Here is a 22,551-nt window from a genome sequence, read left to right on the forward strand (position 1 = left end):
ACATGTAGGATCTCCAGACAAACACAGGAGAAAAAGTAGTAAAAATATCACTGAAGCCACAAAAAGTTTAGTGTCCATGACCAACAAATGAGCCACACAACGCATTGATCCACTCCAAATACAATGACTGCGTAAAAGAGACAAAAAAAAAAAACACAAATAAATGGACAAAGAAAAGAGAGCCGCTGCAAAAGGCAGCCATAGCCAACAGGGCGGCGCCTAGCCTTTGGGATTTCTCGGTTAGGTTAGGTTACCTTAAACTGCAGAGCAACAATATAACAGCATGTACACTTCTCTCTTTTCTCTCCTTTGCTGAAGGAAAATGACTATCATTATAACATGTTGGATTAGATAATCCAAGGTGTCCGACTCTATCAGATGTATCAGTGATATAGTCAAGCTGCATTGCTGATAGATGATAAAGTAAAGTATGTTTCCATTCAGTGCACAATTGACTTTCTCTAGTGTTGTGTTTTGTATTTAATGTTTTCTATTTACAAAAGGCTACCCTTTTATTCGGAACAATGCTTGTTTGGCTTATGAAATTGTATTTATGTATTTCTTCTCCTAGCTGTCTTGAGCCTGCACAAATGTGTCTCCATTTATCTGGGACTGGCTGAGTCATGTTTACCACATACTCCAGGGAACAGTGTTGACACATAGACATGTCCACTGGCCACCAGGTGACACATTTCCCTTATTTGTGCATCATTTGTACCACTATAGTGTCCATAATAGCTCTGCACCATCAGAAATATGATTCAAAATGATACATTCAGTGTGTAACGTATACACTAATATGAACAGATTGATGACTAACATGTCTTAGCCTCCACCTTTCAGGCTGCATTCTTGGCATACAGATCATTTGGCAGGAGGAGCTCTGTATGTAGGCTAAATATCTTGTTACTCAGTCCCCTGAGAGGTGAACAGTTTGCCTGGCATGGCAGACACTGGTAACTTAGGGAGCAGATATGGGATCAGATTTCACACTGGCATTTTAATCTTGTCATTGTTAGGAAAAACACTTAAACTTGCTGATGAGAAATAACTGTGGGGTAATTTCATTAGCTGTCCAGACAGTTATTAGGTTACGCCTCTTGTTAGAAAATGCTGAGAGCTTTCCTGTCAAATAACTCAGTCAAGGGTTTCCATTACTTCCTTTAATTATACTTATCATAGACTATAATCTCACAGTGGCCATTTACCCTGGTTAATCACAAACTAAAAGACTACAAACAAATCTGGAAGAAAATCGTCATAATTTAAGTTAAAATGCTCTGCTAGCTTATCAGCTACTTCACACATGGCTAACACTGGCAGTACTATCTTACATTACCATTAGCTTGAAAATGGCTGATAGCTAATATTACTGTTGGTAAATTTACAAGACACACACTCAAAAGAAAGCTTAAACTGTTTACCTCTGGTCTGGAATTATGAGGCAGCGCATAAAGCAAAGTGCTAAAATCTGCAGTTTGTCGAGTGAGGCTGGCTCCAGAAGTATCAGAGAACACAGGTACAAAAAATGTCTCCCCTCTTAATATTTAATTTCTCTAACTCTGCAGTTTAGACGATAAAAAGGTGACGAGCTTACCCAATCACAGCTCAGCTGATTCACAGGTGTGATAGTTGATAGTGTGGAGACTCAAAGCCCACCCTATTTCCAATATGGCCGACAATTCCCTTTAAGTTTCAGAAACAGACGAGTGACGTCACGCAGATGTGTCCGTTTATTTTAGAGAGTCATTCCATGCCTTTACTGCATATCCTGTACAGGGAACTACCCTTACACAGGCTAGTCTTCAGGTAGCAGATGAGTCATCAAGTATTGCATTGTACATGAGAGATGATATAATACTAAGCTATTAGGTGGGCGAAACAATTCATACTACGAATAGAACTTAAATGATGATAACAATGAACTTAATTTATGGAGTGCCTTAAAAAAAACAGGATACAAAGTGTCTTACGTGGGCAATAAAGATGGAACTTCTGGCTATTTCTCCCACTCCCAATAAAAAAATATATGTGCAGACATTGCATGTTAACTAATTCATCTTCATAATCCCCACCTATGTATATAAATCAGCATGGAGACTGTGACGCCAAAGCACATGACAAACCTAAACTCCTAATACTTTTTACCCATTGACAAGACACAGAGCAGACAGAGTAACTCAGCTGAGTCAGAAGTCATCTGCTCCGCTCATTTAGCCAGAGCAGCATTTCAGAACAACAGCCAGTTCAACTTATTATTGAGCTGCTGCCAAACACTTAGCCTCCTGAGACTGTTTATTGACTGTGTGTCTTTCCATAGAAACCAGTGTATGAGGGTCACCCTTCAGGGAGGCAGGGGCCTGGCAGGTTATTTTCAGTGTCTGTTACTGACCTATCGAAGGATAACACTTCATTCATAGGATGAACATGCTAATTTACTGCAAGTATATAAAGAAGAACAAAGAAAGCTTGAAGCATGAATTGTGCCTCTAATGTCATCTTACCAGTGTCATAGGTTGCTTTTGGACAAATCCTATTACTACAATAAAGCTAAAAATTATTCACAGTACTTACAATTTTTGAAGTACAGACTTAAGCCTTTCACTAAACTCTGCAAGATACAAATTTAGAATAATCATATAGTCCTATTCAAGTTTTAAAAAAGTAGCTATAGCATCTAAGTACTTTGATAGTATAGTATATAGGGCACTGTATGGTATAAAGGACACTGAATATAGAACAACTGAGTTACTAAATCAAACTGAAAATGAACAGTGTTGAAATCTATTTGTTTCATCATTTCTAACAGGAGAAAATCCATGTCAATTAGAACATAATGTTTGCATGGAACTGGTTAAACATTTCATGACTGTAGTACACACCTCCCACCACCTGATGTCATGATGCCCACTAAATTATATGAGATTGATTTTCCATCACTGAACTCTAGCACCCTCTGCTGTTTACACTCAGTAACACTGCACATTTAAAGCAGGTTTTGTGGAAGGAAAACAGACGAAACGTGAGAATCATGAAGATTTTATTAGAATTTCTTTGATAAAAACAAACAAAGCACATTACAGCATGCATACATTCCATACAGAGGTCTAAAATAAAACTGGTCACATGGATGTTTGTTTCTGGAACATGATATCGTTTTTTTTAACCTTATTTTGTTTATTTAGTTACAACTGTCACAAAATACGCTATATGAACATGTGTGTGTGCCTTTTCTTTTGTTTGAAGTGGATCATAAGCAGGTTCATAAAGCATATTCAGAGACAGTTATACACTTTAAATGCCTACATTCAATTTAACAGGGGGGTGCTTTGTTTTGACTACTATTTCTTTCTATTCAACAACCATTCACACAAACTGTCATTCACAAGGAACCCTGGGAAATGGCACAATGGACCCCCAAGAGATTACAAACAGAGATTTTAATAACTTTTGTTAATAATTAAGACAATAAACCCAACATAAACAATAAACTCTTCAAATAAAAGTGCGATTTTAGAGGAATATTTTAACACTGAGAAACTTATAAACTATACAGTCGAAATAAATCCTTAATTTCATGACAGGAACATAATTACACTAATAATGTTTCAGAGAAAAAAATTTAACAGGCAGAAATCTTTAAGCATAGTTAAATCATACTCCTACAGATTTAAGCTCTTTTTATATTAAATTTGGAACAGTTATGATATACAGCATGTACACATCGGTAACCCTACATTTCTGTGCTTCTACTGCCCAGTTTACAACATGAGAGGACCAGACATTAAACCTTCCATTACCTTAAAAATGTCTCCCGTTGAGTTTATGACACATATGTACAGTAGGTCCGCAACTACAAAAAGGCATTCAAAGAAAGAATTACATTTTGGCACCAGGCACAGAATTGAATATACATTAAAAACTAAATACCCAGCCACAAATAATCTCACTTCTTCTCACTCCGTCCCTACAGCATCATGAGAAAACAGTGTGAATGTGTTTAATTGGCTAGAAAAATGAATGATGTAACATTTGGCATTATTGTTGCTGGAAGAAGACAAGAGGGCCGGGGAGTGGCGGAGATCTACCCCAACAGACCTGACAGCAGGATCTACAGTGCATTTTCTGTCAAAAGACAATCTGTTGTTTATCCTGAGTGCTAAAGTAAACAGGAGCTGGGAAACTGGATTAGAGATGGGCTTTTGTATTATTTACACGTTTATCACTGCAGCTTTCTGCTTTTTTTCAACATCTGATCTCACTCTTTTGTCAAACATACATTCTGTTATGATTCACGCAGTGGCCATTTTCCAAAAAAAGGCTCAAACCTAAAGTCTAAAGTACTTGAGAGTTGTTATGCATTAATTACTTCATGATAAATAAGCAAAACCAGTGATTGTAAATTCAGAGGAAAATTTTGTTTTCATTATGAAGTAAATACATTTATGTTTGATAACCTGTTAGCTACCTAGTGCTATGGCTCACGCTAGCTTACAGCAGTTATTGAATGACACCTCAGCCTATATTAGGCAAGCTAGTTAGCATATTTGCTAGTTAAAAGCTCTAAGCTAGTATTATGTGAGCTGGAACTTCAAGCTTTCCTGATGTTTCATGTAAAATCACTCAACAGTAATATTACCTAAACAAAGTTCTTGGTAGTTAGATTTACATTAGCTAGCGGGAAAGGCTTTAGCTATCTAACATAATCTCAGCTTGGAACAATTAACTACTTAACATACATACCAACTAATGTTTTTAGTGTTTTAACTTCAGCTAGTATAAAATGCTGGCATTAGTTACTTTCTAGAAGTGACTGCGAAGTTACAATGTTTTATCCTGAAGTACGACCAGATTTCCTCACAGATTTTCATTGTTTTCGTTTTTCAGTAGCAAATCAGTTCTGAAGCAGACTTATAACCGGAAAACAGTAAAGCATAGTACATCAGCAATAAAGCTCAGTATTTTGCGAGGCCAGAGGAAAATGTCCACCTTGTGAATTTTCCATAACAACATCTGCAGCTCTAGTTGTCCAGGTAACCCAGCGCATCCTGTATCATCAACCTCGAACAGACATGGCTCTCCTTTGTAATCTGGCAGCTACTGTCCTGACCAGTCATGACCAAATATAGCATGCCGACTTTTCCTGAGACGGGGTAAGGTATGAAAACCTTCACTAACTTTGGGGTGGGGTAGACTGGCTTTATCACCGCAGTGAACCAATCCAAGGAGAATCTACTCAAAGAGGGCGGCTTGATTTTCTTATAGGACGACTTAGCTCTAGGTGTGAACAAAAGTGCACGAGGAGGTACATGTTTCTACACTTCGCTGATGGCCCGTTCAGACGGCCTGAAGTTGACAGAGTTAGACGAGGACATGTAGAAGGATTGGGTTTTTCGGTTTCGATTGAGACGGGCGCGCTTTGTGGCAACGCACAGGCTACGCTTGCTGGAGGAGATGATCTCTGTGATGAACTTTTTGCAGTCTATGCAGATCTCCATGGTGACCCAGTCCTCAGTTAGCTCCTTGGGCAGCTCAGGCTCATCCTGTGAGCGGCCATCTTTGCTGCTGTGCTTTGAAAACCTACGGACACAAAAATGATTAAAATGTAGTCAAGTAGAGCACAAAACTTTACATCTTTACTCCATCACCATAGAAATAATAATAATATATAAATAAGCAGCACCATACTTGTAAACACTTCTGCGCAGACTGTGTCTGCTTTGTCCAGACCCAAATGGGTTCTTTTCTGGATCAGCAGGGGCAGACGCTCCACTTGCCTCCTCTTTAGCTACAGCGCTTGGACCCAAAGAGTAGATGGGTAAGGTGGAGTAAGGCTTGGATGGCAGACGCATCTGAGAGTGAAAAAAAAAAAAAAAAAAAAAAAAAAAAAAAAAAAATGTTGTTTACGCAGTACGTGAAGTTCTCTTTCAGTGTTCATGGAGCTCACAACAGGTGTCAGGCAGTTAGATAAAATGTAGAGTGAGCTCTCCAAAGTGTGTTTGATACAAGCAGCATCTTACCTTTTTGGAGCACTGGGAGCACACAGGCCTGCGGGGATGAAACAAGAAATCTTAATGTGAACATGACAGAAAAGATGCTGGTGTGTTTTTTTCATTTATTATTAAATTCTTCTACCGGTCATCATCCTTGTTTTTACTTTTCTTTGAGAAGCAGAAGATCATTTTATACGTTATGCAACTTGACTGCAGATATTTTCTGCTCATAGCTGCTAGCATTGCTCGAAACTGCTGCTCTAAAGAGACATGGGAGTGGCAACAGAAATTTCCTCATTCTTATCCTTGGACTGAACAGACCTGGTCGCACTAGAGTGAAATCACTTGAGGAACCAACAACAGCTTCACACTACTTTAGAGTGTTTATTTGTTTTCCTCGAGTCCCATTTATTGAACATGATGTTTAAAACTGAGTTTGCTTACCTTTTGCAGAACTGGCAGGTGTAGGACCAGGTGAAGAGGGAGAACTTCTTGGTCCTACATGAGAAGCAAAGCTACAAAGGAAAGAATGATGCAATTTAGTTAAATGTTTAAAAAGTGATCTCACTGTAGGTAAAAACTCTACAGGTACCTTTCCTTTCTTGAGAGCTGTGTAGATTTCTTTGTACTGCTGAAACTTCTCCAGCTCTGCCTTGACCAGAACCTGTCTGATGTGCATCACCTCCTCCACTGTCAGAGCCAGACACTCCACTGGGTAACAGAACTCCTCCTGGAGAAGAGAAGAGCAAGACAGCTAACCTTAGACATGAAGGTTTAGGAAATGAGAAGAGAGTAACAGCATGAAGTGACATTCCAGGTGCTAATGAGACTCACACCATGTGAACGAGGACATCAAATCAAAAACATCCACAGCACACCACTTTACCAAATGATCCAGCATGCCATGAGATGACAAACATGAAAGCACCAGTCCTCTATGATGCTTCCACTGTATGATAATAAATAGAAACACAGAGCATGCTGGTTATGTAACACAGCCATCATGATGGTGGTCTGAAGCTTTTGGCTTATTCAATTATCTCATCAAGTTTATTCCTGACCACAGGTCCATGTTTCAAACTAACAGAAAACAGCTTCAAGAAGTTACTGTAGTTCTACATTTGGCAGTCAGCTGCTTTAATGTGGACAAGTCTCTGTTTTGTACCAACAGTTTATCAAAAACATCAGCCAATGGACATGTACTTATATCATGGCTGTTTTATTTACCAGTATTTTACAACAGTACTTCTTCAAAGCCAGTTAGCGAGACAAAAGCTTTGGCAGCCAGGAGATCCATCAGCCAGCTAGGAAGAGCATCTAGTTTGTCTCAACTTAATCATTTTTTCCTCAGGAAACGTCCTCATCAACCATTTACTCTGTTAGCTTGGATGAGAATGGAAGGCCTAAGCTGCAAATGTTTACAGAGCATTCCTCCACTCCATTTTCTTTTTTAACCTTTCTGGAGTGATCTTAGGTTCCACAAACGCCCATGAGACAGGATTCTGTCCCTAATACATTTTTGTTGAATAACATGTTATCCTGGATGGCTTGAGTATGCAAAGCATTGTGCCTGGGATGATTCAGTTTGATGACATGCAGTGACAGTGACGTACCGAGCCCTGAGCCCCGCTGGCAGCTCCCACCTGACCAGCACACAGAGGGAACAGGAAATTCAAACGGAGGTTGGTCCTTATGTTATAGATTACAATTATGCTATACATAATCAGTATTCTTACTGCAATCAATAAATAATCAAATATCTTAAATTACATTTTTCCATCAAAAGAAATTTTAAGAGGTTTGTACCATAGTTAAAACCCAATCTTGAACCAAAGCAGTTGAGTTTTTTAAGAATTTATCTGAATATCTTCTGTAACTTCTCAATGCTACCATTTTTTACATTCACGTGTGTCATGAACTTTAATTTTATAACAGCAGAACTTCATAACAGGAAATCCCATGACAGAGAAATCATCTGACAGCCTCCGTCTCACAAGGAGGAGAGTTCACTGAGGAGAAAAGGCAGACGCCTTTATCTCATGATTTCATTTTTTCTGCTCCATTACAGACACCGGCGATCAAAGCTGCTGTCCGCTGATGATGCAAACCTGCATTTTTACACATCCCTGGAGAAATCCCCCCACCTGTCTCCTCTGTATCAAAGCAGTACCACGCTTCTCTGCTGTTACTAAAAATGCTGCTATCAAGCTAGTTTTCAGAATAAGTTTGTGGTAATTTATAAATGTTACCTCAGCTCTGGGGTCCGACCTCATCTGATGCATTATATGAAACAGAAAATATCTTCAATTAAGACTTTGTATGAAACAGCTGACCGGAGTAAACATTTTAATGAGACATAATGTGAGTATGAGAATGTGAGGGAACTGTAACAAAGATCTCACTGTTTTACATCGACTAGGAAATACAACTCCTACTATCAGCTACACACGTCTGAACATGTGCTTTTTTCATACAAAAACAATAAGCAGAATATTCAAAGTCTAGAAAGTGTTTTATTCTGATTTAAGTGGTTGATCGTAGTGGTTCTGGTCTGGCCCAGAGGTCTGCTATCAAACTTGTGCGTGGTGAGAATGGACCTCCAAATCCCCTTCACACAGCAGCCTGTCCTGTGGTTTCAATTAGGTGCATCAACTTCACTGGAATCATACGACCGGCACAGAGTTACTCAGCGAATCAATGACCTCATGGAAAACAAATGTCCAGTCACAGGACCGGAAAATATTTAACGAAGAAAATATTCTTTACCAAGATTCAGTCAGAGTTGATTAAACTGTAATCAATCAAACTGCTGTTCACATTTTTGCATGTAGAAAATTCTGATTTACATTTTGAAGCGATGATATTAAAGAAGATTAATTATAGCTACACATTAAAAAAGTACTGGGTATGAAAATATAGGCCTAGTACACACGTAACCGGGTATTTTCAAAAATGAATTTCCCCCAAATTCCCTTTTAACAATACTTTCATCCATACACAACCAGAAAATCTGCCAATGAGTGCGGTTTGAAGCATGCCAAACCCATATTTGGCAGTATTTTCAGAAGTAAAACCTGTTCCAGCCAATAGGATTGAAGCCCCAGTCATTCAGCTGTGACATTTGAGAACCAAAAGTCATTTTCCCTGCTTATACACAAAAACATTAAAGTGGAGTTTTCCAAAATCTTTACTTTGGCCAGAGTTTTTAGAAAACAATGTTTTAGTGATGTAAAAATGTGGTTTTCATGTGGACGACAGGCCTATATAAAACATCTGCGGTTTCCCAGATACGCGGCTACATGTGGCCTTTAAGGAAAATGACTAGTGTTGGAAAAAAAAGTCCTTGAAAGCTGACAAAAAACCAGGAAGGTATTACGTTTGTTTTCATCAACCAAGCCTGAATAATCCAATAGCTATTTCCTGCATAGTTTACCTACCAAAGACTTGGAGCTCTGTCTGGAAGGAGGTGCAAAGGGGCGGACACTAGTAGGGGCCTCCTTCTCTATGGAGTGTCTCCTCTGAGGAGACTGACGCTTGTCTGGCTGTGGAGTGGCAGAGATGGGCAGGAACTTTGGAGGAGCTGGAGAAAACAGAAAAAAATGCATGGACATTTAAATACCAACATGATGTGAAATAAAAAATGAAAACAACTGAACATATATAATTTTAAAGAAACTTCATGGTGGTCAAAAATATTTCTCAGGTGAGCCCTTACCCTTCTTTCCTACAACAGAATCAGGTGACGTGTCATCTATTAAAGAGGTGGACATACTGGAGCTGCTCCGTGTGGGCTCATCCTGTGAATGGAAACACATCAAGTCACGTAATGCAACAGCTTGAAGTAAGTTTGAAAATTGCATGGCAGGAAAAGCCCATAATAGGCTAATTTAGGCAGCTGTAATTATCATGTTTGGAAAGGTTTGTTTGCATTTTTTTCATCTGGCACAACATGTAGATTACTGTTGCCTTTGGAAATAGCAAGAATAAATAAATCATTAGGGTTCAACCTAATTCCTGTGCAAACACTGAGGTCTTATTAGCAGATACAACATAAAGATTATTCAACCATATAAACCAAATTAGATTATGGGAATGACATATTACATCAGATTCAGAGCTGTCTAGCTCAGCCAGGGTTGGCGCTCTGAGCAGCCTCTTCCTCTGACTCAGCGGCTGAACTCCAGCTTGGTTTGGTCCCGTGGAGCCACTGGCCAAAGACTGGGTACTGACAGCCAACTTCCTGGGTGCATCAGGAGTATCTGTAGGTGGGGAGAAATTATTTTGGTTACAAACACTCATGTATTAGAAGTAAACCAAGCGTTCCCACGACCTTTCTCCTTATCTTTTTAAAACAGCTGGTCATCGCGTCTCCATTGTAAACTATGGGTGTCTTTGTATTATTACTGTATGATGCAGCAGAGTCCGTATACACAGACCACATGGTGTCCAAGATAAGCCTCAAACACATGCTTATGTAACAGATTGTCTCTCCTTGAAAGAGTTTTGTTACAAAAGGAAAAAAAAAAAGGCTGGCTTTAAACCCGCGGGGTGTCGCTTTTTGAGAGTTTTACCTGTACTGCGGAATAAGTCCTGAGGAGTGCTGATGCTTTTCCCTGCACCTGTGAAGGATTTAAAGGAATAAACCTTCAGAAAAAGCGCCAGAAAACGCAACATTTCCATCCTTTTACACCACATTGGTACCATGGACGGAGGGGGGAAATGAAAGCAACAGACATCTGTCCGACCAGGTGTGAACTGTGGGGATGCAGTGTGAAAGTGTTTTTTTATTCACACGTGTGAAATTGGAAAGCACAGCATGAAAGGGAGGTGAGGGGATGTGGCAGGGGATGCAGAGTGAGACAAATGAGTGCAGCCACAGTGCAAAAGGTTAGTCCCCGTACATCCGTCTGGATCGTCCTGGTCATTCTCTAAGAAAGTGTAACGCTGCGTTCAGGGTGACACGTCCCATTCAACTCTTCCACTGAGGTAAGGCTGCTGACACAAGGGTTATGTAACTTTTCATATTCCTCTGTGAGAGCGGATTAGGGTGACAAGCAGGGCTGACTGGCTGCAGGGACAGAGTGCTGATCTGTAATCTCACCCCACTGGCTATGACTCAATGGCCATCCCTCGCCACCTAAAGCATAGATACTCCCTATGAGTAGCTACTGTATCCACTCCATGCTTGGATCATTCATAAACACAGAGAACCTGCTATGAGTTTGTCATTTTTTTCTCCACCTCCAAGCAAAAACCCTACAGAACTGCACACCAAATGAGCTCGCACTGTGTCGACCCATCTTTTCCTCAGCTTCAGTGGGCGTGTGCAAACGACAGCCAGTCAGTGACAGGGGTGTGTCATACAAACTGGTACGACGCAAGAATGAAATAAAGGGGAAAAAAAGGGTGCGTCCGTGTGTTTTGTGCTTAAACAACAAGCTAGCCTTAAAATAGCCTGGAATGAAACACAAGGGAACAACAAAAGGAACACAACGATGACATGCAACTTTACCTGATGAGTCAAAACTGTAAGACATGCTAAGAGGTCGCATGACTGACAGAATCGCCCATGTTTTTTTGGGAGGGGAAAAAAAAAAAAGAGACGAAAAAAGGAGAAAAGAAATCCATGGGAGTTAAAATGGATTGCAAAGTAAAAGAATAACTATTTTTAAAAACATTCCTTTGGAGCAGATTCAGAGAACATCACAGCCTCTCATATGTATGATTATGTAACAATTGCCCCATGTTGGCCTCTGAAATCCCTTTTCAAAAGATACCTTGTGTACACAACACAAAGGCCTCGTATGGTATGGACTGAGAGAATATTTGCTAAGCCTAAAGAGTTTCAACCTCAAACTGAATAACAGCACATCTGAAGGATTATCTACCTTAAACATGCAGGGTGCTTTATAAAAATAAACACCACTGTTAATCCTTCAGTTAAAGATCCTGTGAAGGCCTTTGCTTCATGATTTCAGTGGTTTGTTTGAAAATTAATTATTTGATTCTGCATGCCGTTAACAACTTTGTCTGACAAGAAATAACTACATAAAATTTGGCAGTCTTCATGGTAAAGATCCAACTTACTTTTGTTGGCCACTAAAAGATATTAGCATTTATTTCAGTCTGTTAATAAACAGCAAAAAAAAGTTATAGGAGTTTGAAGTAAAAGTAAATATTAAATAAGAACTGCAGTAAAGTAAATATAGATACTAAAGTAAACAACAGCACAGAATGATTAACACTAAAGGTATTTACATGAATAAAAATGTAAATGAAGTAAAAACCTTAGACTGTATGGCTAATCTATCTGTAAGTGCAACAGTAACTTCAGCAGGTTTATAAAGCTGTTGAAGTTTTGCAGCTGCTGCGAAAGTGATCCTTGTTCAAACACTACGACACTCCTGATGAAGTGGACGGATCAATGCAGGAGGAGAGCTGCTCGACTTATCATGACGGATGTGGTTCAGAATGTTAAAGTCATGGTTAATGGTTTTTGTCCTCAGTGGACATGTTAGGCTCATGCAGTTTGTTAACAGCCATGCTTTGGATGATCAGAAACAAACAGGATTTATTTTCTTATGCAGAACAGATCAGTTAGAAGGCCATGTGTGCATTAACACATGTGTGGGTGTGTGTAACTGTGAGCTGCTGACCCAGGCGTGATCTTCGGATTAAATCTGGAGAGACAGGCCTCAGCTTCCTCTCAGCTTTGATGTCTTCCAGGAGTCGCTCATGGAGGCTCGGGGGACGTGGCCGTTGGGGTTTCAGCTTACGGGCAGCAACCTGTCATGACAACCAAAAACAAGTGAGCCCTCAACTGCCATCACCATGTGGACCCAGAGAGAGATCTTTCCCATCGAATCTACCCCAGTAAGAGAACCTGTTTTGTTCTGCATGAGGCTCCTGAACTATTGTATTCATAATCACATGCTAGTGTTGTTGACAAAGCGTGAAACACGCATCAAGCCACATGCATGTGACTTAATGTTTCCCATCATTCACACCCAGGAATTTGGCGTCTACTATGAATGCCAGTGTCCTAGTGTAACAACAGGAAACAATTGTAAATGTGGATGGTATTACAGCGACAAATCAGGTATTAGCTGCCCTTGCATAACACTGTTACAGCTAAATCTGTAATAACTTGAAAAAATGAAAGCTGAATGGTGAAACACTGTGGAAGCATTTCTGACAGTGTGTTACTCACAGGGTTGAGTGGTGGTCGCGACCGGATGAATTCAAGAATGATCTCATGCGCGCTCTTCTTCAATCTTGGAGGGATGTCTCCATTCACCTAAAACCACAGCACAATTTTCAATTTAATGAAAGCCTAGGTTTAAAAAAAAAAGGTGCACAAGAGGTAGGAATTAGTGGGAAGCAACATAAAACACGAGGTTTAAGGTCATCTTTCTATAAATGTTGAAGTTTCTCATTATATTCATTTAGCTTGTGCTGTAAAATTCTCACCATCACTTTTCGTAGCTTGTAGCGTTTGGAACGGATGTCATCCATCAGCATCTCGTACGGTGTGAGCTGGTATTCGATGGGTAGTGGGTTGTACTGGCGCTCCTTAACCTTCTTTAACTTCACACCATCCCGCAAGTCTCGCATCACCTGCACCCAGAACCGTGCCTGATGGAGTCAAAGAAAAAAAAAAGATGAAAGGATTTCTGCTGATGATCAGAAAAAAAGAATCACAAAATAAGTTGTGCTAGGGGCAGTAATGAGATATGTGTCCTACCCAGTCTGCGTTTTGCAACTCATCCAGGTCCTTTGAGGGGTCCTCCTGAGTCTCACCTTCCATCTTTCGAAGGTTCTGGAAAGAAAAAGGACAAAAATCAGGAAATATATCAAATTTCTATCAAGTTCTATTAAATTTTCTTCTCCACTGACATCAATGGCAGAAATTGAAAAGGGGTAATGGCAAAACGCCCATATTTAAATAGCAGTTGGATAAATAAACTGAGGGATGTTGTATACATGATAATGTCAATATTCGTTTAGTCGTATATTGACACTGTCGCAAAAGGAAGTCACGCTTGATCTAGATTACCAGATCAAACTGGCAAGGACACTCTACTTGTTGACATAGTTTTAAAAACTTAACAGTTTAACATGAAACAAATATAGATAAATAACTGAGTGAAGACCAAAAGGACGAGATGCTTGTTTTGTACCTCCACCACCTAAAAAACATCCACACCCTTCACTTCCTTCTGTTACTAACACTCCAAAATCCTCAATTTATGACCCTGCCTTTGAGCAGTAAATATCTGACATATTCAAGCTCTAGTTTAAAAAGCTGAATCAAACTAAGTAAATTTAAATGATGTGAAAATTTACTCATGGATCAAAAATACAGACTCTTTCTTTCATCATCTCAATAACACCTGTCTTTGTTAAATAAACCAATCACTCTTCTTATTCAGTTTTGCTACTCTGTTATTTCCTTCTTATTTCTTCTTATCTGCTATAAAATTAATTACCCATCTTTCCAACCCAGCACTTCTTCTCTTTTTTTAACTGTGACACCAATTAACACCTTTCTCGTCGTGTGATAGTTTCGGTTTATTTCCAGACTGGCAGAACAGTCAGCAGAGGATACTACGAGAAGAAGCTGACAGACACTGACAGAGAAGAGAGGAAAACATCAACAGCATGAGAAACTCCATGAAAGGCTCATTGACTACCTTCCTAATTTGGAAGCATGCGTATTATCCAGTGTTACAGCACTACAGGAAGTGCAAAGCTACACTGAAGCCTGGAGCCCCCACCCCTCCTGTAAGCTACTTAAATTGCTTTAATAAGGTTAAACTTGATTCTATAACTGTTTATTACGTAAGACTGTTTACATGAATTATGCGTCCTGTGGAAGTCCCAACCAGCACCCACAAATGACTGTACACTTACTGTACACTAAAGCCGGCTGACGGGTCATGTGTCCTTTAACCCTCAACAATCAGGGAGCACAAACATGGACTAGTACAAGAATCCTGTTTAATGTCTATGGGAATACTTGACTGAGATGGGCTGAGTATATTCCTACACTCTTCATACTAGAATATGACTTTTATACCCACTGTGTCGAATACTTGAATTAATTTGGTCTATCAAAGTACTCTTCATACTTGATGCGTGTTAGCTGCATGACAGCTGTGGAACGGCTTGACTTTTCATTTTGCACGCATGTTAACAGATCAGACTATACAGACCACTGCTGCACATGCAGCACGTCTCATGTCTGTCTCAAACTGCTGAAATCTGTAGGGCTCCCCTATTTTTGGCGCCTGAATACACAAAAAAATGATAAGTTGGGGGCTGTATGGGTTTATTATCAGATATATTTATGTTATGGGAATTAAAAATATAGTCCAATTGAGTTTTCTGAATACTTTTCAAAGCTTGAGCTCTATCTGTTTTCCTCTTTAGAGATCTTCCTCATTTTTACACAATTCTTCATTTTGACGTTGGGTTCAGGGCATTTTTTTTGGTAAATAAAGTGACTTTCACAGCTCATTATTGGAGTCTTTGCTGAACTTTTGTTTTAAAAACAGTAGCCAGCAGCCACAGCAAAGCAATGTTTATCATTTATTAAAATCAGGTACTGGAAAATAATTCCTCTTGTGTGTTCTCCTTGCTGTGCATCTACTTTTTAGCCCCTCTCTGTGCTTAAGTGGTGTCTGTAAATGAAAAATCTGTTTTAATGTTAACATTGTTTCCTGCTACGGCTAACCCCCAAAACTGTCATAAACCTGAAAGCATATCCAGGTCTCCCCGGTGTTAGTATGGCAAAACAGCTTTTTTGGTCCGTTTTCAACTCTTCAAAATACTTCTATTCAGCTGATGTGTTGACGCATGTTGTTAAAATGTATTAGGGTGATACTATTGTGTATCTCTAGTTCAAATAATTTGTAAAATATGGGTAACATGAAAAAAGACGTAGATAATAATTACAGAATAACTTGGCCTAAGGGAACCCCTCATTAATCATTCTCAATTACTCCAGCAGCAACAGTCGACTCAGAGAAATAAATCTATCAATAAGCTAGAATACAGGCTTGAAAACAGGGTGCCTGATCACGTCCACGTGTACAGTTAAGTCATGCGAGGAGCGAAAACAATGTCAAGTTCTCAAGTGCCCTGACGGGGAGGTCAGACAAGGACACACAGTCTCAATCCTTCCACACCATTAGGTTTTATTGCTATTGTGTTGTTTCTGGGCAGCACTTAGAGGACTCAATTGGTCAAATTAAGATCTATTGAACCAGCAGGCTCTGTAATGCTGGGAATGGGGAACACCAGAGTATTAACCACAACAGGGAGGCAAACCCCAGGAGCAGGAGATTTTGGTACTTTTCTGTATCTATAGAATGATCATCATTTCCTTCAGGTTAGACATGTCTGAAGTGCTAATGAGTCAAATGTTTAAAGTGTGACTCATGGGTAAAACCCTGACTTTTTGGAAGCAGGGTGAGCAGATGGTGTTGTTTGTGCTTCCTAGCGGCCCACCAGATTTATCATTAGCTCGCAGATGTCACAAGCTGAAGTTTACCTCTTTGGCACTCTTGATCTTCTCCAGAAAGGTGCGCAGCTCCTTCGTCTCTGCATATAGGGCACGACACACTGCTTGGTAATGGTTAGGGGCGTCTGATGGGCTGGGCAGGTGGGAAGAACATATCTGTATATGGAAAAAAAACACAAGGAATGAAATGTATAAATTGGTAGATATGGAATAATGCAGCATACCAAGATGAGACATTTTGCACAACATGTTTCTGAATATTTATATTAACAAATGATGACACATCCAACCAAAGGAGTGGGAAAAGACAGAAAAAAGCCCAGTCTTGTAGCTAAAGGAAGATGAGTCATCATGATATGTTAGCTCTCGTTCCCACATTTCTACCAATTCAATGCACTGATTTTTTTCTAAAGGCATACACTGGAAATACACACACTGCTAACATGTTGATGCTGGATAAGAATGCTATTCATTATGTTCCTCCCTTAGATTAGCATATGAGCACTAGCTTGCAGAGATGCTGTAACAAAAATACACATTGAGTACAGTTCAAGTCATTTGTTTGGTGTTATTTGGTCAAATATAAATTTTGGTGTCATTTTTATCAGGGATGGGCCATTACTGGTATCAGGTATCAGGTTGATACCAACCTCATTTCAAGGGATCAGTACTCGCAAAGGCTGCTGATACCAGCAGCTGATACTCAAGGCAAAATAATCTTTACACTGTCTCCAAACTACTCTTAGTTTATTTTGAAGAATTACTAAAACTCTGACAGTTGTTAGTTTTATTTTTCACTTTTGATAGTTTATAATAAGTTGTAAAGTCAGAGAGATGTGTTTGTTTTATTTTGGGACTGCTGTCTTTCACTTCCAATCCGTCACTGTAAATTGAGTTTTTTTTGTATCAAATGATTTAGTCCCCAGTTCTGATGAGTACTCAAGAGGAAGTACTCAAACTGGTATCAGCCTGTAAAAAGTGGTACAAAAACTCCTAATTCTTATGCTTGATAGAAAAGAAAAGTGGAAAACAAGTCATTATTGTCAATCTTCAAGGGATTACGATTGTCCCAATAACAGAGTTTTAATCCTAATTTCTACTTTTAATACTCTTTGGGACAAGGGCTGAACAGTTTTGGAAAATAATCTAATTGCAATTTTTTTGGACTAATATTGCGATTTAGCATGCGATTTTTTTGGGAAGTTTATCTTCTACATTATTCACCAAACACAAGCAATTAATCATTCTATATATTTATGACCAACACAACAAAGGATACTTCAACATATAAACATTTTTTTCAAATAAGCCAGGCCTACATGAGATGAATTAAAAAGAATAATATAACATTATTTAACTATTACAATTACAGCAGGGTATTGATTTATTGATTCAACTTTAAGCCTTGTAGACATTTAATAAAATTATCATTATTTTCTTAAATAAAATCAGAGAAAGGAACAAAGCACTGCAGAACAACAGGCCTGGTATGAACAATAATATAAAAAATATGAATCCTCTTTTTTATGAATCTCACACAAAATAAAGTACAGAAATGTGAATAAGACCAAATCTCTGACTCAACCACTGAAATATGTCAACATTTGGAATTCATTGTTTTATCAAATGAAAAAGAAACACTGTGCATAATATAAATAACATAAATATTAAATGTATAAAAATCTTACTGATCTTTCATCAGAAACAAAACACAAACTAAAGTGCAGAAATGTAAAAAAAAAAATTTTGGGCTCACTGACATACATAAATTTGTGGATTGCACTTTTTAAGGCATTTTTTGTTTTTTAATTGCAGCCTTTGCAATTTGAAAATTGCATTGTATTGCATTGCGATATTGGTTAAAATTTGATTATTTTTTTCAGCCCTATTTGGGACATATAGCAAAAAATCTGGAAAGTAAGCCCAAAAGTGGTGCAAGAGAAAACATCAGAGTGAGTAGGATTTCACCTCTCGGGGGCATGAATGCTTAAATTAAGACTTCATAACTCCACAGATTTTAGGATATAGCAGATTTGTTGTTGTTGTTGTGGAGCAATGGTGTGACTGAAAACAACACTGCATAACCCTAGACTTAGCAACAGCATGAACCAGACGATCCTGTCAGAGCAACAATGCCTGACTAGCATCACTAAACACCATTTAAGGCTCTGACCCATAAGGCATTTGACAGCCCATTACTCTGGCAGGCAGCTTTTATATTCAGTACAATCCTAGTCAAATTATCTCCAAGGACTCAAAGGACAAACCAGACTAATGACATTTTTTAGGTAGGTTTTGTTGTTGGGCTTGGCTCGCCACAGGCATGTTTGACGCAGCAGAATGTGACTTCTTCCTCATTCTTTGGGAGAGGTATTTCACAGGTAAGATGACACCTGGGCAGTGTGAGTCTTTATAATCAAAGCTAGAATCAAGCTGACTCAGTACTTCCCACTGTTTCGACTAATAACAGAGAACTGTATGTACAAGCTTCACAGATCAATCACCTTTTTTGAAAAAAAAAAAAACGAAGTTAAAATGAGATGATTAAGTTTATTTGGTTGGAAACCTTCTGTTTAATTGATTGCCTCATTGTGTGAAATCTTGTGCGAACTTAATGAATAATAATTAACATCAAAGTGTACTAACAGCAGTGGAGCCACTCCTCAGTTCGCTCTATTTAACTAAAGCATGCAACAACCCATTCACTGTCTCACTCATCCTGTTGTTTGGGTGCTTCACCGGCAAGTTCTGTCATCTTCTGTCAGCATAACATGTCGCTAAACCTTCTCCCACCCCACCTATGTCTGTACAATAGACCACCAGAGTCAGGGAAAGAGGTCAAGAGTTATCTAATCTAGCCGTGTCATAACAGCAGTTCACACCGAGAAGGGTCATTGTTGAAGGGATTAGGGACCAAGTTAGACACACAGCATTTTAACACAGCTGACATTTGTGCTCCACTCTGATTATATGTACAGAGCAGCTTGTGAAAGTTTTTTCAACCTTTTCCCTAAATACCAGCATGTTTACAAAGCTATAATTACAAGCCTCATATTCTGAAATACTTCAGGGATTTGGTGTGTGACAACCTCCACCAGGGGAGTATATTTTCAGCAGGAGTGATGATGGTGCGTTGACATTATTAAAAGATGTGTGAAAAGAAGCAAAAATGTAAGAGAATTTGTGTTCAGAAAATTCAAGGCTAAGGCTGAAATATTTCAAATAAAGCTGCACAATAAATCACAACTTCATCGTTAAAAATTATATGAAAATTTAAAAGAAATGTGTTGCAAAATGGATTTATTTTGCAATTTTGTACAGAATCTGAGTTGGTGCTAATTTGTACTTTTGCTTGCAAAATTTCTCAATCACATTTCTGCTTTTAAGTGAAATTAATGTAAAAAAAAAGAGAAAATTTGAAAACATATTTGACAATTGCATGCAAAGATTCTACTTTGACATTCCCGAGAACCTACCATGATGATGTCTCGATAGCAGCGAATGCTTGTGACCGAACAAGTGCTGGTAGTGCAAACAAGCTCCTCTTCCTCCTCTCCTTCCTCTTCACACTCATCCTCCTCCTCCGTGGCTTCATAGCCTTCGTCGGGGCAAGAGTCGCTCTCTGTTTCCTGGATGTTGGTCATCATGTCAATAAGGCGCTCCAGCGGCGGGCTGAGTTCGCGCTCTTCGTTTTCTTTGAGACCATAGTCAAGAGCTTTGTAGATCATGACACCGAGTGAGTCAATCACCTGTTGGACAGACAAACAGATGGGATGTTTAAGGTCACAGAAATTTGATTTTTGAAATTCACTAGTGTTCACATGACATGAATCCTTCACTTCAACCATAAGCAAATCCATCTGCTGAACTGAGGGGGAGCTCAGATCATTATGGCATTTTTTTTGTCAATCTGCCTATCAATGACTGATGTGATCTTACAGGTGTGTGTACCAACATCATGTTTTGTCAAGCTGACAGATCATTGTCTTTGTTTACTCTGTTGTTGCTGACCTAATAAATGGCTCCTCTTTAAGGAACAGACCCAGTTTCATAACACCTTAGGCCGAGCTGGATAAACAACTTTAAACTCACTATCACCTCAGCAGAACACATCACAGCTCTTGTAGTGAAATTAGGCCACAGTGTTACTTTACACAATGTGGTACTTACCACAATCTGAGGTTGACTTTGTTTTAATACATCTGTCCTTAATTGAAGTTCAGTGTGACCTATCTTTTTGTTCCTTTTAGCTTGTTACGCCTCATCTTGAGGTCATAAGAGAAACTAGCACAACCAAGTTGTTCTTTCTAATAATGCTTTTTAATGTTTTAAAAGCTAGTTTATTTTGGCTGGGTGTGAACGTGGTTTCAGGTCTACTTTTAGCACTTCCACATTGGCTTCATTTTTCCAAACTGGATGTTGCCCCTTGATATTGTAGCACAATTTTGGCTAAAAAAAACACATTTAATGCAAGTTCACTTGAATATCTATGCTATTTCTTGACCACATAGCAGCCCTTTGCTGACTGCAGGGGTTACTGAGGCCACACTCCCTTCATCCACTGTGCATGATGCCCCACGGCACAGACCATTAAAGGCACCACCTTAGGACGGCTGAAGAACAAGTCAGTTTTGATAAAACAATTTAGAATAATTCTAAACTTCCGAAGCTTAACTTCCCATGGAAAGTTTAAGGAAAGTTCCTGAAAGTTCACCAGATTTACCCCCTTTGCAAACCTAACTGGTCACAAGTCCTTTTCACAACTATAAGGGTTTAAGCTAGTAAAATAAAGAGCACAAGAAAAACGAAGACTTTTGCTATTTTTGTTTCTTTGCAAGGTTGATCAAAATTCTCTTTGTTAATTATTTTTTTAACTATTGTTTTCTTGTGAAGCACCAAGGACAGCATATCTGTATCAAGGGCGCTGTATAATTAAATAAGAATTAGGTTCAGTGTACTGTTAAGAGTAACTATTTGTTTTCTATAATACCCATCATGACAGTTGTGTCAGGCATCAGTGGCTGCACGGTTTGCACAGGATTTAATGTGAAGATTCCTCAGCTGACTGATGTTTATTTGTTTACACCACATTATGATGATTAGATAACTTGTAATGGTGGCTTTATTTTTTCTGAGTTTTCAATGTACCATGGATTCCAGTGTTTTTACATGGCACAATGGGAAAGAACAGTGAAAGAATTGACTTCCCATCATTGCCAAAGCTAATCAAATAAAATTCGCCCTGAAACCACTTCAAGCAAATCCTTTAAAACAAACAAATAAAATTAGGCTGTAAACCATTAAAGCACAGCTTGTCTGAAAACAACAACAAACACCTCAAGCTACTCTGGACTGGCCTCATTAATGTCTGGAGGAGTTAGCTAACTGTACTTTATGTTCTTAAGCAGATAGGAATGAAGAGGCATTGTTTGGAAAGGGAGGCGTCCCTGTAAAACAGCAGGTTGTTGTGGGTGAAACTGGTGTTGCTGGGCATGGCTGCCAAAGTTGGGTGAGGTGCCAGGGAGCAGCACCTGGCAGAGCAATTAACAGAACTGACGACTGTTTACAGAACGTGAATTCAGCTGCTGAGGAGAAAAATCATTAGACATGATCTGACGTGCTGTCTTCATGTTTGAATCAACTCAGATGATTTTTGCAGGGTGGAGTGGGAGCATATTTAGAGGTAACACTGTCCCCTCCATGAGAGACACAGCAGTTTTTATTGTGCCATTTAATTTTGAAATTTTAGGGATTTAAAACTAAAATTTAATTTTAATTTGACTCCTTATTCAAAGTCTGATAATTGTTTTCTTAATTTCCCATCACTCACTCATCAATCTTATTTTTTACTATCCTGGGAAATGGTCAGGTTTGCAGTGTTGCACTGTTATCATCTCAGTTTGCAGTTGATAATCCTACTAAGGCTAAAACAAATGCTCTATTCCTTGGTGTTTTGTTATGTAACCTTATAATCCATCTGCAGGACAACATGCGCAGCAAGGGAGGGGGATACTAGGGACGGCTGTAGTGATG

At 39.0% G+C, this 22,551-nt stretch overlaps 1 protein-coding gene across 7 annotated transcripts in view; it reads right to left on the reverse strand.

The window, feature by feature from the left end:
- Positions 1-3,820: 3,820 nt before the first annotated feature.
- The window catches only part of spire1a (spire-type actin nucleation factor 1a), a 32,715-nt gene continuing 13,984 nt past the window's right edge, over positions 3,821-22,551 (reverse strand). The window contains exons 3-20 of one of the 7 annotated variants that reach the window (XM_074686520.1): positions 19,995-20,267; positions 16,549-16,674; positions 13,738-13,812; positions 13,464-13,628; positions 13,204-13,290; positions 12,650-12,779; positions 11,506-11,547; positions 10,565-10,612; positions 10,098-10,252; positions 9,709-9,790; positions 9,431-9,573; positions 8,243-8,266; positions 7,607-7,636; positions 6,586-6,723; positions 6,438-6,508; positions 6,021-6,048; positions 5,689-5,852; positions 3,821-5,580 (exon numbers count right to left, since the gene is read on the reverse strand). In XM_074686520.1, coding sequence (XP_074542621.1) covers positions 5,316-5,580; positions 5,689-5,852; positions 6,021-6,048; positions 6,438-6,508; positions 6,586-6,723; positions 7,607-7,636; positions 8,243-8,266; positions 9,431-9,573; positions 9,709-9,790; positions 10,098-10,252; positions 10,565-10,612; positions 11,506-11,547; positions 12,650-12,779; positions 13,204-13,290; positions 13,464-13,628; positions 13,738-13,812; positions 16,549-16,674; positions 19,995-20,267 — 2,046 coding nt within the window. In that variant the 3' untranslated portion in view covers positions 3,821-5,315. The remainder of the gene's footprint in view (positions 5,581-5,688; positions 5,853-6,020; positions 6,049-6,437; positions 6,509-6,585; positions 6,724-7,606; positions 7,637-8,242; positions 8,267-9,430; positions 9,574-9,708; positions 9,791-10,097; positions 10,253-10,564; positions 10,613-11,505; positions 11,548-12,649; positions 12,780-13,203; positions 13,291-13,463; positions 13,629-13,737; positions 13,813-16,548; positions 16,675-19,994; positions 20,268-22,551) is intronic. The other 6 variants (XM_074686523.1, XM_074686522.1, XM_074686525.1 and 3 more) reach the window with 6 other exon arrangements.

Source organism: Halichoeres trimaculatus, unplaced genomic scaffold (assembly GCF_033239565.1).
Source record: "Halichoeres trimaculatus isolate MK-OKI-2021-1 unplaced genomic scaffold, fHalTri1.1 fHalTri1_scaffold_14, whole genome shotgun sequence".
In the NCBI taxonomy this organism is placed as follows: domain Eukaryota; kingdom Metazoa; phylum Chordata; class Actinopteri; order Labriformes; family Labridae; genus Halichoeres; species Halichoeres trimaculatus.